The sequence below is a fragment of the Etheostoma spectabile genome, chromosome 5, assembly GCF_008692095.1.
Source record: "Etheostoma spectabile isolate EspeVRDwgs_2016 chromosome 5, UIUC_Espe_1.0, whole genome shotgun sequence".
In the NCBI taxonomy this organism is placed as follows: Eukaryota; Metazoa; Chordata; class Actinopteri; order Perciformes; family Percidae; genus Etheostoma; species Etheostoma spectabile.
This window is the reverse complement of record NC_045737.1, coordinates 16,615,390-16,631,166: the sequence shown is the minus strand read 5'-3', so window position 1 is coordinate 16,631,166 and position 15,777 is coordinate 16,615,390. Positions and strand designations below refer to the sequence as shown.

Below are 15,777 nucleotides of genomic sequence, written 5' to 3'. Positions count from 1 at the left end.
AGACAACTTAATGTGAACAATATGTTCAGTAAATGTCCAAGACTACACATAAGAGCACACACAGAAATTAAAAACAATTTATTTTAAAGCCTTGTCCATTATACTACATGAAGACTTTTATTTCAAAAGGCTGTGTTCATTTAAAAAAAAAGCAAAATCATCATCTAATGTCCATCATGTAATAATTTTGTTTTAAAGATCCAGTATGGAGAGGTGTTCAGTTGAGTGCGCTATGTTTAAAAATATTACAATATTTGATGCTTTCAATCACTGTACAAGATATAGCCTGATGTTGTTGTTTTTTTATTTTACATTTAAGTGGTAGAAATCCTATGTTGGAATGGAACTCTTTTAAAGAAGTGCAGACTCTTGTGAGGAACCATGAAAGAAACAGATGTTCTGCATCTGAGACAAGGGAAGAGGAGATCCTTAAGGCACTTGAACACCATCTAACCGGAAATACTCCCACCCACAACCGAGCAGAAAAAGCCCTCAGATCTTCCCAAGCCTCCCTAAATGGCAGTTTGTCTGCAAACTGTACCACCCCCCCCAGAGTGAACGACGCTACTTATCTCTCCACCCGAATCCACATCAGCGCTGAGAGAACAAGTGGGTGAGCGTGCTCTTTCTCTCTCCCTCTCTCTCTCTCTCTCTCTCTCTCTCTCTCTCTCTGATCTTTGCATTTTACGGAGAGTGATTCATCCCCAAAGTGCTGTGATATCTACCTTCCGCGTATCATCTCCATGTCCTGTTCCCCTTTTCTCAGAAAGCTAGTTGTCGTGTTAAACAAAACAAAAAGAAACATTAGTACTTTGCATAATGAATCCAAAAGATAAAGAATTATATAACTCTTTGGATGGGAGAATTCTGGGTTTTGGCAGCAAGTATTCATCGTCCTCATGAGGCAGTTAGAAGAGTTATACAAAATTGTCAAGCTGTTAAGTGTTACACCCTGTGTGTGTGTGTGTGTGTGTGTGTGTGTGTGTGTGTGTGTGTGTGTGTGTATGTATCAAAGACTCCTTGTCTTCACCCCCTCCTTAATGCTGATGAAGATTAGGTTGCCGCTGTGACTCGGAAACACCAGGAAGAGGAAAACCTCCCTGTTTCCTAAACTGAACACAGACAGTGAAGTTAGCCGTTAATCTGCACCCAGCTCTGTTGTGTTTTCACTGGTGAGCCTGCAGTCTGGAAAGGTTTTTGGAGGTATGTTGATTGTTAGGGACATCCGTGGGTGATGGAAATGGGGCCTTGCTGAACGAGAGAAGCTTCCTGCATGTTAAAAGCGTCCTTGTCTTTTTGTCAGGGCTGCCGGTCGTCCTCCATTTACTCCATTGCGCTCCTCTCTCATACGGATGCCACTGACAGCCCTGCATGTCCCTTTCCTCTCTGTTGCTGAGGAGGATGGGAGGGCCCAGCCACTTTCGACCCACAGGCCATTTAGTAGCAGTAACTCAGTCAGTTGTCATTAGTCACTGTTGGCTTGTTGGCGTAGCGCCACCTATAATTTCATTGTCTGAGGACCTGGCATCTGATGGCCCTTGTAGAGACTAGGTTTGGGTGGCGGTAGCGTTTGGTTAACGGTAGAGCGCAGCAGTGGTGCTAGTTACCCACCAGGGGGCTGAGGTCGCCGTGGTGGTTCTTTAGCTTCTTTTTGAAGAGGGAGATGGTGGAAGGCCGGTACAGGATGATCCAGGGCTCAGAAGACGCTGTGCTCTGGCTGCAGCTGTCTGAACTGCTGACCGTTGGGATGTTTGGAGACCTGAGAGGGAAAATGAGGAAAAGAGAACAAGAAGAGTAAGAGTGAAAAAAAGAATTTAGTAGAGTAATAGAATATCAAAGATGGCACAGAAGAATGAGAAAAGAGAACAATGGAAAGGGTTAAAAAAAAGTCAGTGACAGTGATTTACAAAGGGTGTCATACTGCCTTCAAAATGTGCCTTCATTTCATGCCTGATTTATTCTAAACACAAACTAATGGCAATTACACTGGTGGATGTGTTCATAGGATTCATTATCTTCCACTTGATATGTTTATTGCACTATTGATGATCAAAAATCTAAATACTTAGTTTTATTCACCTAAAATCAGCCACTTTACATAAAGTGGTAACATAGATTGTGCCGATTGTGATTAGAATATTTCACTTTAGTCGTAAAATAAATCATTTAAGGTTGTACCGTTTGGCCCATCCAATATTTTAGGAATTAAAAATAAAGAAAGGGTTTGCCATGCACCAAAAACTTGGCTTTGCACAAACTAAAAACTTCTTTGTATAAATAGATTTTAAGGGGGAATAACAGAAATGACAGAAAGAAAGAGGATTATAAAAACATTTTCAAAACTAAAAAATAAATGTTCTACTTAAAGAAAATGATGAAGCAAATACCAATAATTGTAAGGTGTTTAGTAGACAACTTTCCTTTCTCTGTTTTTTAATCTTTCATTTTCCTTTGTTGTTACAATGAGGGAAATCTTTAAATTCCCCCTGTGTATCGGTAACTTCAGTAATGAATCACTGACAGGAAAAAACAAGCATCACGTAGGATTGCTTGTATGTGGGATCATAGGAAGTCCCTCTCGACTGAAGCTTGGCTGAACGTGACTTAGAGAATGCATTCATTTTCCTTGAGATTGTCTCATTTTATAAGATTATAAAATGCTATAATCACAGAAAAAAATAAACACATTGGGACTAAAATGTATAAATATCATCCTATTCCTTCATTAGTTTCCAATATAACATAAATGAAGCAAAATACTATAGATTAATGCTTTGACATTTGATGCTTGGTTGAGCATGCACACCTCAAACATCCTCAAACTTACTTGACCGTCATATGCAGCAGAAGCTTCGCCACCATGGCTATGACCGTCAGAATGAGGAGAGCAGCCAGGGCGTAAATGGTCCACACTACAGAGAAGGAGCAACACCGTAACAAGACATCAGATATTGAATCACGGTAATGAAAACATACTGAAGCAGACTGCAGGGATGAGCAAGCGAAGGATTAATTAAGCACTGCTGACAAACGAGTTAGCAGTGTTTAGCCAGCAAATTGTCGAGAAATGGTGATGCTCGACGCACACCTGTTCTCTTCTGGTTGAGAGATACATTGGATAGCCCTTTGAGACCGAGCGCTCGGAGTTTGGAAAGAGTAATATTTGAAAGAAGTGAAAAAACACAGAACATGCCAGTCCACCCTGTGCAGCTTTGACAAGAGGCCTGATTGTGATCAGCAGGGAGACCCAAAGTAACTTCAGTTATGAGTCACTGACAGGCAAAAACATGCGTCAAGTAGCATTACTTATATGTGTGATCACAGAAAGTACCTCTGGGCCCAAGCTTCCAGATGCCTCTCATCAAACTAAGATGATTTTAATACTTTCAGAGAAACCAGGTCATGCATAATGGGAGCTCTAGCTCAAAGAAACCTTCCACAACATCCCTGCAGAAGTAGAGAGAGGTGCAATGTATCATGGGGGTTAACATACTAGCGCTGTGGCTGCTGGTCTCGCCGCGTCCAGCCCACTGACCTGGCATGTTGTGCTCCGGTTTACCGGGGCTGGACGTGATCACGTAGAGGATCTGGGAGGAACGTCCGTTTGAAGTGCTGTTGGATCTCTCGGTGATGGCGCCAGATAGCTGGGGCCCCGCTGTGCTGGAAACGTCCTCCCCTTCATCCTCTTCATCTCCTTCAGCCTCCATTGTTCTGGTGTCCTGGCTTCTCAGTGCTGGTGAAACAAGAAGAGCTGATTTGGACCGGTTCACAGACAAAGTTGGATGTTGTTTCTTAAACTATCAAGGTTGCTTATCTTTTAGCTCTGTTTAGTCTCCACCAACAATATCTGGCTTTTAGCAGCTAATTGCTCCACTACACCAGCTAGTTGCTAACTTTGTCTGTCTGTTGGGTGAGAGGCATGTCGCATTCACTGAGATTGGCGGTGAGAATGAACCAAAACAATTAAGTTGCCGGAAAACCAAAATGAGCTAAAAGACGCTAAAATGTTCCATAGAGCTGAGGGAAGCTGCAGAGTTGGATGTTGATTTTCTATGTGACCAATTTCATGTACAAGTACGGGTAGTCACATGATGGTTTATTCAAAAATATTCATTATGGCTGCTTTAAAAAAAACTAGAATTTGTTTATATTTGTCAATAAATAACAAACAACAACACTGTTGCTAAGCACTACTACATTTACTAATATAACAATCCATAATGGTTGTAAACAGTAAGTCTTTATTTAGCTCGGTGTAATTTGCATTTAATTATCCATGAAAATGAAAGCATACAACAAAAGGTAAATGGTGGAAATTCATAGCAGACGGCAAATAAACTGCCATGATTATTGAAGGAAATATATTATTCATTTGTACATTTTGCAATGTATGAATCGTGTCGGTCTCATTAATGAAGTTATTATTTCTATCTTCTTATTATTCTTGTTAATATATGTAATTTTCAGCCATAATGCCCATCTCTAATTGGACCACTGTTGCAGTTCTCTGCAACGTGACATATCACAGAGTATTAAAGTAGAAGAAAATAAATGGTTACAAACACCATGTAGCATATTCAATTTTAACTTTTTATAACCAAGAGCATGTTGGCATAGCTACCCTGCCACCTGCTATTTATGTGCTAACTGTATTGTCTGCCCTTGTTGTTTTGATGATGTGTTGCTTTGTCTTGTGGTGTGTTAAACAAGTGTCACGCAGTATCAGAGGGCCGCAACAGAAATTAGCCTGTAGCCTGCGAGCATGTAATGTTCGCAGTGCAGTGTTATACGTGTTTTTTTAGTTTTTAATCATCAAATGAATCAAACCTCTTAAAATGTAACTATTCCTATGTATTACAGGAAACGCTCTGTCATGTTGCTGTAATTTCTAAGTTGAGGACACATATCATTAAATGCCCCTGTAATCATTCCCGTGGGTATAAACTGGGTTCCTGCGGCAAGCATGCAATCGGATACATCGTGTTGTTGAAAGTATATACAGTACAGTCACGAGTGAATATTTAATACCGTACTAAATCCATTTGTAAAGAAATAGATTGACTTTGCAAATGCACTCATGCGTGCTGTAAACGTGGAATGATGAAAGCTTTTCAGTGTGCTCCAGACATTATTCAAAAAGTGTTTGCAATAAATTATGTTTGTTTTAACCAGCTTACAGCACCAGATGTGGCAGCTTGGTTCATAAAACTACACTGCCAGAGAGCGTGGACTATTTTAACTCATTTATGTGTTCCCAGAGGAAAGCAATATCCTAAATAAGATGTCCTCTGCCTTTCATTTACTTCACCTAAACATAGACATGATTTATATAAGGTCACTGTTTTGTTTTTTTCAGAATTGTGTTTTTTCTTCTGAGAAACAAACTATGGCATGTCACACGCTGATATTTATGTCTCTCACTAACATTTATCATTATTTTTCTAACATGTTCACTTGCAGTGAGGTTTGGTCAAGAGAAACATCTCAGAAATCAATCAGCTATAACATCAGCTTTTCGTATTAGCCTCGAACACATCTCCCAAAGATCCAGTCAGCCAGTGACGATGGTTTACACAACTTTCAGAATTATTCATCAAACCCAAAATATGCTTGTCAGACCTAAAGTTGTTCAAAAAAATCATTAAAGCTGTAGTGCATAGTTTCTGTCTCCTTCACGAGGAATTCTACGCAATGAAAACAAAACTGTCAGCACATCCACATGACGCAAGCCTTCCTTGATTGCGCACCGCCCCCACCCGTACTCCACGCAGTTGCTAGTAGCCAAGGAGGAAACGGAGGATTAAAAAAACATGTTGGACTCTTCAGAAGATGTAATTATCTTCACTTGATTTTCTGCGCACAAAAGTCAAGTTCCACTATTACATGAATGGTGGGTGGATGCTAATGCAGGGATTATTTATATTTCTCCACATATATAGCTCGACTCAACTGCAATGTTACCAGAACTTCCCACTTGTTCCCAATTTCCAAACAAACCTGGGCTCAGCTGAAACCCACTGCCATTGTCATTAAAGAGCGTTTATTCTTTGACCGCTAAGCCTGTCACAGAGGAGATAGTAGATGTATTTAGTGCCGATACTTTGACTTAGTTTAACTGTTGTCTTTATGTTTGTGTTATTATTTGTCTCTTTACCCAAGTTGCTATGTTTTTTCTCTCTCTATCTTTCTGTGAAAAATAAAAACTATTACTGCAGGAGGTGACCTTTTCTCATATTATGTCTCGGATTCCATTTCTTGACTACATGATGCGTCACGCAAAACAAGAACCAAGGCGTGAGCAGAGAGCATCATGCCTGTCCACAGGTCAGGATTTTCACCTTCCGATATTGTTTTTACTGTAACGCCATGGGCAAGAAAAATGACAGAGGATTACAAATGGAGGCCGTGAGGGAGGAGCGGGGACATATTGCCTCCAAGTGTAGCAAGCTGTGAGCTTGAAGGTCAACTACACAAAATTATATCAGGGTGGGCTTCTGTCATGTCTCCAGAAATTAATCTATTGAATCATTTTCTGTGCATTCAGACTATTCCTGCTGAGACTCATCCTGAGAGAACGCACGGTAAGTAAAAAACAACAGAGGACAGTGTTCAGTCTTTCTACATTTTCCACATTAATCTGGAGAGATAACACTTTTTTTGCTGTGAGGTCTTCAACTTTCAGTGAGCTATAGTTCCCCAGCTGTTTGTCTGCTCTGCAGTGAAATCCTCCTATCAATAGGCGCGATGCATCACAGTGATTTGTATGTATGTGGCATAAAATCTCGCTGTGCAATTCACCAAGGAACGCTATGAGAAGCAAAGCAGCCTGTTACAGTTTGATAACACAGTGATTCCTTGAAAAACAACACATTATTTAAATATGCAGTATCACCTGGGGCTCTGAGACATTGACTAGCAAATGAAAAGAGAAAAGGGCCAGCAAAACTTCATCATGGAGCCAGTGAGTCAGAAGAGACCAGATCACACAAATGTGGCCCACTGTGGGTTTGAGGGTGGGTACTGTAGTTCAGGATGTTTGCTAGAAATGATAGGCCTACTCTGTCACAGGCTTAACACACTTTACAAAAACATTCTTGATTCAGCGCAACATTTCTCACCAGCAATACCAGAAATTAGGTGAAATCCTACCTTGGTAAAGCAGTGATTTTGGGAATGTCCTTCCTCATACTGATAAATAAACTATGGCATGTCACTTGGCTCTTTCATTATTTTTCTAATAGGTTAATTTGCAGCGAGGTTTGGTGACGAGAAACATCTTAGAAATCTATCAGCAATAAGATCAACATTTCTTGTTCGCCTCAAACAGATCTCACAAAGACTGGAGATGTTCATGTCTCTTTCAATTGCTCCTACAGTACGTGGGTAGGAATTAGAAATAATCAAAATATTGTTGATTTCAAATGAATGAAAATATAAATCTAAGCTTGGGGCCATATCAACAAAGCATTCTAAGGCTAAAAGTAGCTCCTGATCAGCAATCCACAGGAGAAACATCATTCAGATGCTTATGTTTTTTGTCTAAGACTAATTGATGACAAGTCACAAGGACTTGTTCACAGTTCACAGTCTTATTTTTGGAAAATACGAGGATAACAATCGTATCACGACATTTTGTATGTAGGTGGCATAACAACTTGCTGTGCAAGTCACCATGGAACACTCTGGAAAAGCAAAGCAGCCTGCCGCAGCTTGATAACACAGAGAGTTCCTAGAAAGACTGAAGAATATTTAAATATGCAGTATCACCTGGGGCTGTGAGACATTGACTAGCAAATAAAAAGAGAAAAGGGCCGGCCAGTGGCATGACAACTGCCTGACAGGAGCCAACAGGCATTAGCCGGTGAAACAAGGACTGCCATGCAAAACTCCATCATGGAGCCAGCAAGTCAGAACAGACTTGATCGTGTTTGCTAGAACTCAAACCAAACATTATAAATTATACTTTGTCATAGGCTTTAGTGCATAACTTGTTTATATTAATCAACATCTGTTTCATTCAAGCCATTTCCAAATATGTTGATAGGAAGCTAATTAAGACTATCATCTCCACAAAGCTCTCTCTGTATTTCTGTTCAGAAAATTATGTCGTCCAGCAACCGTGTCCTCCTTGGCTACAAGCAACTGCCTGGCAGAGGGGTGGGTTGGTGCACGATCACGGAAGGCTTGTATCATGTGAATATGCCGACAGATGTCATTACTTAGAATTCCTCATGGGGGAGACAGAAACTACACACATTTTATAAAACCATTCTTGAGGTAATGCAACCTTTCTCACCAGAGATACCAGAGAGCAAGTGAAATCCTACCTTGGTATAGCAGAGCAAATCCCTGGGCCTGGTTGGTGCGGTCTGAGTAGAAGTACAGTATGACAAAGTCACCAGTGACGTTCACTAGCTCCCTCGGTGGGCTGCGCCAGTCGAAGCGTGCCAACACCTGGTTGGTGTTGCCATCCAGTAGCTCCACCATGTCTGTCTGGTCGGAGATCTCAAAAAAGGTGAAGTTGAAGATGATAGCGTAGGATCCAGGGACCTGGATAGTCCAGTAGCAAACACGGCCAGCCCCGTACTTGTCGGGGAAGTCAGGGGAGTAGATCACTCCTGATGGAGAGGAGTAATTTCCACCGCAGGCCCCAACTCGGGCTGAAAGAGCAGGAAAAAGAGAAGAAAATAGTCATTGATATTTCCTATCAAAGCTTGTTAAGTCTATGACCGTATTAATGGGTTATCTTTGGTCTCTTGAGTTACTTGGTATAAGACATCATGTCCCAGGATTTAATCGCATTGATACATCAGATTGGTTTTGGCTCAATTACTGACTTGAGATGCATTTTATTTATTATTTTATTTTATTATATTTGGGCATTTTCAGGCCTTTATTTCAGGACAGATGAAGACATGAAAGAGGAAAAGAGAGGAGGAATGACATGCAAAGGGCCGCAGGTCGGAGTTGATCAGTGGCCGCTGCGTTGAGAAATGAAATTATTTTAACGTTCAAAACTTCAGTTAAAACGTCTCAAATTAAAAAGATGTTTAGTGGGGCTCATGTAATAATTATGTAAAATATTGTATATAAAATAGGTGTTAATGTGCAGTAATGTGCAAGAATGTAGGTCTGATCACAGAAGGGGGTGAGGAAATTATATTGGTAGTATATATTCTTGATTTTACATTGCTTGGAATTCTGTGTACAGCAAAGGAAGAATTTCATTGTACATGGAAACTTGTTTCCTTACTGTGCATATGACATTATAACTTTGAAATAATATTGAAAGGAGGGCTGTTGGTGACAAGAACATTTACTTCTGTGCCTTCTGAAACCTAATTTGACAAAACATCTTTGAAGGAAGGTGTTACCACAACAACACTTTTGACAGACCTGCTCTTACCTCAGGTCTATACAAACTGCACTGGGTTATTACCACAGATACAGATGTATTTGTATAAAGGATTATATTACTTTGGAAGTCTTAAACTTCAATTTACCGGTAGTTTACCTCAGGATTCATTAGAATTCATACCAATTGTCAGCACAGATGGGAAAAGATCACAGCGTCACTCACTGTCGAAGATGATGACCCAGCCATCTCCGCCGCAGGGCTGGGTGTGGTCGCCGAAGCAAACATGGTTACACTCCATGCTGGGCGACTCGCCGTGGTCGCGCTGGTCCACTTCGTTGCCACAGAAACAGGCGTATCCTGACTCCATGCCAGCAAGCTGCCAAAAACAAAACGAGTTATGCAAACCATTGCATCAGCAAATAAAAACAAACTTTTGGTAGCACTATTCATTATTAAATCCATTTGACATGGGTGCCGTCGAGGAAAACATTAAGGGAATCCATCCGACAACAGAGAGGACAAACTTTGTAAAGGAAACATGAAGATTTTGAATGATGAATCTTTCTAAAATTATTCAAAATGGCATTTTTTTTTTACCTTATAAGATTGTAAATGATAACATGACAACTTTGCAAAAAATGTTTGCAAATACACATTAAAGCAACACTAGAAAACTTTTTCCGCTTTGGGCCCCTACAAGTTGGAAGCGGAATTGTCCATTACATTACATTATGGAAGTTTGCCAGATCGGGTAACAAAATCTGTAGATCGGGTAGCAGTCTGTAGTTTGAATAAACTGGACAATGTATTGGAATGGACAATTCCGCTTCCAACCTGTAGGGGGACTGTAGGGGGAAGCGCAAAAAGTTATCTAGTGTTGCTTTAAAATGATAATTTTTTTCAATGTGGTTCTCATATCAGCTGTATGTGATATTGTGTAAAGAGTTTGAGTTCCCTCTCTCTTTGAAATTAGAGTGACTTGAGTCTTAAGTGCCCTAATTGCTCTTTCTGTTATGATTACAAGATGCTGTAATCTGAGTCTGATTAGAAGCCTACTTTCAAACACACAGCTGCACAGAGTGTAGAGAATAAACTTGACAGAAATAGCACCTATCTATCTTTCAAATCAAAACTGTTAGTAAACTGTTCTAGAAAGATCCAGAGCATAAATGAGAAACGTCAAAAACCTTCACACATCTTGACCGCGCCACCAATGTCTGCGTGTTCTCAAAAGAGCTATTGTCCTTCATTCAAAAGGACACCATTGTACAATTTTCAAGCCCTAAATGAATTCACACAACTGAAGGTACTGCATCATTTCCCACTCTGCGTCTTTCTCATGGAATAGGAATTTATTGAGCCTGTGCTTTCGGGAAGATGAATCAATCTACATCCTTGTTGCATTATTCTATCAGATAAAGCAACACCAACGTGAATACTTCTGGCAGAAGCAAACAAGCGATTGCTGTCTAACTCATCAGGCATGCTCTTTGTCAAAAAGTCACACAGGATTTGTACTTCCGTTCACCAATGTTTCAATGCGCATTAAGGACGGTGACAGTCCAAGCGTAGGCAGACGATGCCAATCTACCGCCATATCTTGTAACATCTGCTGAATTGAGAGGGAGGGGATGGGGATTGTCAGTATCTGTCAATGCAGACGGAGCTGAACCGGATCTGCTGAGACAGAAAATGAACACCTGGCACTGTTTATAGCAGGGACAATGGCATGCCAGATACAGAGATGAGAAAAATGCATTGAAGAGGAGGTGCCCACTGGGCTAATAACCGTTCATTGCCAGCTGTCAGCCTTAAATGCTGTGATGATTTGTCATTCGCTGGTTGGTTTACAGGGTGTTTGATGGCTGAATAAAGAGGGTATAGACTGCACTAGGCCCCATGGTAATAACTGTCAGGAAATTGCCTGTAAATGCAGATGATTTACATAAAAGCATTTAAGCCGTGTCCATTTTAGACATGACATGGGCAATTGACTGGACACTTTTTCATACAATGAGAGGACTTCCCAGTATGAGCGCCAAGATAAACGAGTCACAAAAATAGTCTTTTTCTCTTCCAGCTTTCTCCTACAGAAGATGACACCTTTAATCTGAGTTCAAATATAATGCTGAAGTTACAAGTTTCCTTTTCATTTCATACAGTTCTACCTTTGGTTCCAGTCTCACCTTGTATCTCTGCTTCCTACAGAAGCTAATACAGTTCTGGATGGTGAGTTTGTTGGAGGTCTCGCTGGTGCCGGACAGAGTGGGAGGGTCACCGCTGTCTTTGAAGCAGCCCAAGTTCCCAGGCACTGTAGGGAGACAAGACGAGGGTGAAAAACAAACAGTTACACACAACAATTTAGATGTGATCTGTGTCATACCCAAATATAAGGGTATCTTTTGTCTATTTACATTTTATGTCCATGTCCTCTTAGATCCAATGCACAATCACACGTGACATGCCTGAAACCTTCAGGAGCCTTATAGCTTCCTCTAAGTCGTTTAAGTTTTATAATCACATGTGTGGTTTACACTTTGGCTCATGGAGACATAGCCCCCAAAGAACCATATATAGTGACAAACTGAAAATGTATTCAAGCCTCTGTTGGACTGTTTTGGTGTGACACTGGCAAAACAACAATTTGGCCTCTGAAGAAAATAGAAGACGAGGAGGCGAGAGGTAATAGAGGGCAAGGAGTAGTTGGAGAGAGGGAGAAAAGAGGGGTGAAGGGGACAGGTATGTTTGAGTCATAGCAAGAGAGATATGGAATCTAGTGTGATGAGAGATGTGGCAAGAAATGGGGAAATGTTTTTTACATAAAATATATAAAATGTTATATAGTGCCGCTCCAGTATTTGACAAATGGCAAAGCTTGGACGGAGGCCAAGTCCTACCCCTTAGGTCTACATTAAACACAAGTTCAATTTCTAACCCATCAAAAACACAAAAGTGATATTTGTGGATGAGCAAAAAATCTTTTTATAAAGTTTTCAGTTTGATAACTGGGATAAACTTTGGTCGAGCTTTAATAAAATGAAGCAAACAGAAACTACATACAACTTCTACATCTCATTTTTACTTTTTTACCCCCTCTTGGTTTTGACCGTTGTTGCAGCCCATCACATCAATAACTATTGAACATTAAATGTTTGTTGGGCGAGACATGGGGATGTATGACACAAATAGGCCAACAATCACAGATGGATCACAGACCATACGGATGGAAGATGGGTGTTGACACCCTCCCAGATCATATTCAAGTCAGATGAATCAGCCTGCCTCCCTTAATCCACTGTGTATTCATCAAATACTATGCAATCTTTCAAAATCAGCAAAGTGACTATAGTTATTAAATTCAACGCAATATCTCAGCAAGTGCTAGCAAAGCCTCCAGCAGTCTTTATCCCACTTGTGATTTGTTTTTCAATGCAACTTAAACAGGCTTACTCTTATTTCATTACCATGTTCTGAGGTGAACACATTTGACAAACTGGAGTAAATGAAAATCTGAAAGTCATTTCCACTGCAAGTTCAAAAAATCCCCCTAAAGCTCTTCAGTGTAATTGGAATTGGTGTCATCCGACCGCAGGGTACAAACAAGATCATTAGGAAAAGACTGTGTCCAAAATAGCTGTCAATGGTGCTCTGATAGACAACGTGGATGCAAAACTAAAAGCATGTGATATTACAAAACACCCTTGTTCCTTAGCAAGCCTGTATTTTTTCCAAATTCATTTCGATTTCCAAGAGTGAGTTTACTGAAGCACAAGCCACCTTTACAGAGCCTAAAGTGTGACGGATGCTTCCTAATTTCTTGTGCTCTTGTAAACTCAAAATGAACAATGAGGTAGATATTTTGAGTTTGTACTTGCACTACAAAATTGGAATCATCGAAAATAACAGTGTTACACCTGTTCAATTTAGAACAGACATTACCAAAAGATGGTGAATTACTATGAGTACAGTTAAGGATAGTTAATCCGATTTGTGTTGCTGTACTTTCAAAATTGTACACATGAATGCAAATGCAATATAGCAGAGAACTCAGCAATGCAGGCTCACTACATATTGATAAAGAGAGCATCTGATCATTAGTTACATTAGTTACACAAGAGCATGTGCTGTATATGTGTGCAACAACAGAGTCTTGCTTTGTAGATGCTGCAACTTCTGACAACAGGCTCAGCGACTGTGGTTTGTGCCCTGATTATGAATATCAACACTGTCCTGGAACTGAATTTCTCTGGAGCTTTTCAGCTGTTGTGTGTCTTCTCTTCTCAAACATTTGCATGTTGAAAGCTGCTTGTCGGAAATGGCACCCAGTTTTTGGCAATAAGAAATAGAAAAACACTTTTTTTTTTCATTTTTACAAGCTGTCAAGATTACATTTTGGAATATATTGGTATTCTGCAAAAGAAAATTAAGTATGGATTAGCATGCAATTTAAACATTATTATAGAGAGGCATCACTGAAGTCAGAACTGCTGTGATGAACCGAAGATACCTTGATAAAGACCACACACGTGAATGGTTTTTTGGGTGCCAGTTGTTGTTCATGTTAACTTTTCGGCTGGCAACATGGCCAACAGATGCTGCAGATTCTAATGTTTATGTAAAAATGAGGCACAACGGCTTTTCAGGGAAAAGTGTGGGACGTGTTTGTAGATGCCACGCAATTGTCCACAAGAATCTTCACCCCAGACTGGAAACAAGAAGGAAGGAGGGGAGAGAAGGAAGCGAAGTGAAACAGACTTGGCACAGAGAGGACCGCTCCCTGGGTTTCACCCACGTTTGATGACCGTGAAGTGACCGGCGAGATTTTGGCTGCAGCAATGAATCGCTGCCGCGCGGAACTGTGTTTGACAGATGACTCAACACTTGAAGACATAATCCTCAGACTCCCTTAGAACAGCAATAAATCATGTGCAATATTCATTTTTCAGCCACAATCCTCCCAAAGCTTTATATATGTGGGAGTTTGAATCATTTAGCAAGACTCCAAGGTGCACACTTGCAGAATTAAGGGCTGGATTATATGACAGGTTAAAGGCAAACATGACAGTAATAAGAATCTTTGAGGTACTTCATATTTTCAGGGTGAGACAGAACAGTGCTGTAACCTACGGCTGTAACAGCAGTTTCTTTTTTATACATGATTTAAGTATACTCTGGATTAACAGTGAAGTGTGCAGGAGGGCAGATGAGAAAAGAGGAGAGATAAACACCTGCTTGGGAACCAGCAACCTCCCTCCAAGCAAGGCAGACAGGCACTACTTCAATGGAGCTTTTGAAAAGCCAAGCTAAAAATGCCACTGCAGGGCTCAACAACCAGATTAAAGGCAGCAGTGCTCCTTTTTCATTTTGCTTTGACAAGAAGATTACAGACTACAGTCAATTTATCAGTCTTTGTCCTCTTCTCGTTGCAGGGGCTGTGAAGCGCTGGCTAAAGAGAAGCAGGTAGTGGGATCGTATCACATTGGAGCACACGACGTTTTTTTGCAACTGGAGACGAAGAGGGCAGCAGCCTCTGCACTGCACCTTCCCTGCATGCAGTGTTGATCCAACAAAAGAAAAATGTAAAATTGTTAAAAAATTCCTGAGCAAAGCAATGTTCCTTAAAAACATCTGCTTTGCAGGCGCAACAAGTGCAAATATCTCCACGTACAATAAAATAAAATAAAACACATTCAACACACTTCAAAGCTATGGAATTTAGACTTTAACGAGCCAGAGGGGAGGAATGGAGGAAACACAAGGTGCATAAATGCTCCATTCAGCCAAACCAGACCTCTGAAAACCTCAGGGGATCACAGCGGGAGGCGAGACTCCCACAAAGTCAAAAAACAAAAAAGTGAAAGAAAACAGACACTGAGAGCTAAACAAGACTTGACTGCAGCCAGACTCGTCACAAACCTGGCAGCCTGCTGCCTTAGCTCGGAAAAGAGCAGGTGGTTAGCCTTCCCACAATGCAACACATGAGGCAGCAGGCAAAACAACAAACTTCATGGGTGTCTGACTAGCAGGGAAAAGGAGACGCAGCAGACACAACAACAGCGCCGACCCCAAACACGTCAGTGAGAAAGAAAAAAGCAAACAACAAAGGCAAACATGTACAGCAAGCTTTGGCACGTGCACTCGGCAAAGAGTGCATGCAAGCAGGTTGACATACTGCTTGCATTTCTATGACATGTAGAGGGTAATGAACAAAAGAAATCCAAGAATTTTTTTTTGACATGGAGAGCAAAAGAGAGATAAAATAAATGTTTCCATTTTAATGGGACACTGTTTGTCTCTCTTTTTAAAAAAAAAAAAGAACAGCCAGACTTTGTTTGCTTTCTTCCACACAGCAGAGCGGTCCACATATTTTCACTTAAAAGATGTGCTAAGAGAGAGAGAGAGAGAGAGAGAGAGAGAGA

General features: G+C 40.7%; 1 protein-coding gene across 2 annotated transcripts in view; it reads right to left on the bottom strand.

Moving 5' to 3' along the window:
- The window catches only part of kremen1 (kringle containing transmembrane protein 1), a 57,750-nt gene that overhangs the window by 1,351 nt on the left and 40,622 nt on the right, over window positions 1–15,777 (bottom strand). The window contains exons 4-9 of one of the 2 annotated variants that reach the window (XM_032516329.1): window positions 11,545–11,669; window positions 9,581–9,734; window positions 8,328–8,660; window positions 3,494–3,733; window positions 2,828–2,912; window positions 1–1,759 (exon numbers count right to left, since the gene is read on the bottom strand). The exon at window positions 1–1,759 is cut by the window's left edge and continues 1,351 nt beyond it. In XM_032516329.1, the coding sequence (XP_032372220.1) occupies window positions 1,600–1,759; window positions 2,828–2,912; window positions 3,494–3,733; window positions 8,328–8,660; window positions 9,581–9,734; window positions 11,545–11,669 (1,097 nt within the window). In that variant the 3' untranslated portion in view covers window positions 1–1,599. The remainder of the gene's footprint in view (window positions 1,760–2,827; window positions 2,913–3,493; window positions 3,734–8,327; window positions 8,661–9,580; window positions 9,735–11,544; window positions 11,670–15,777) is intronic. The other variant, XM_032516330.1, reaches the window with a different exon arrangement.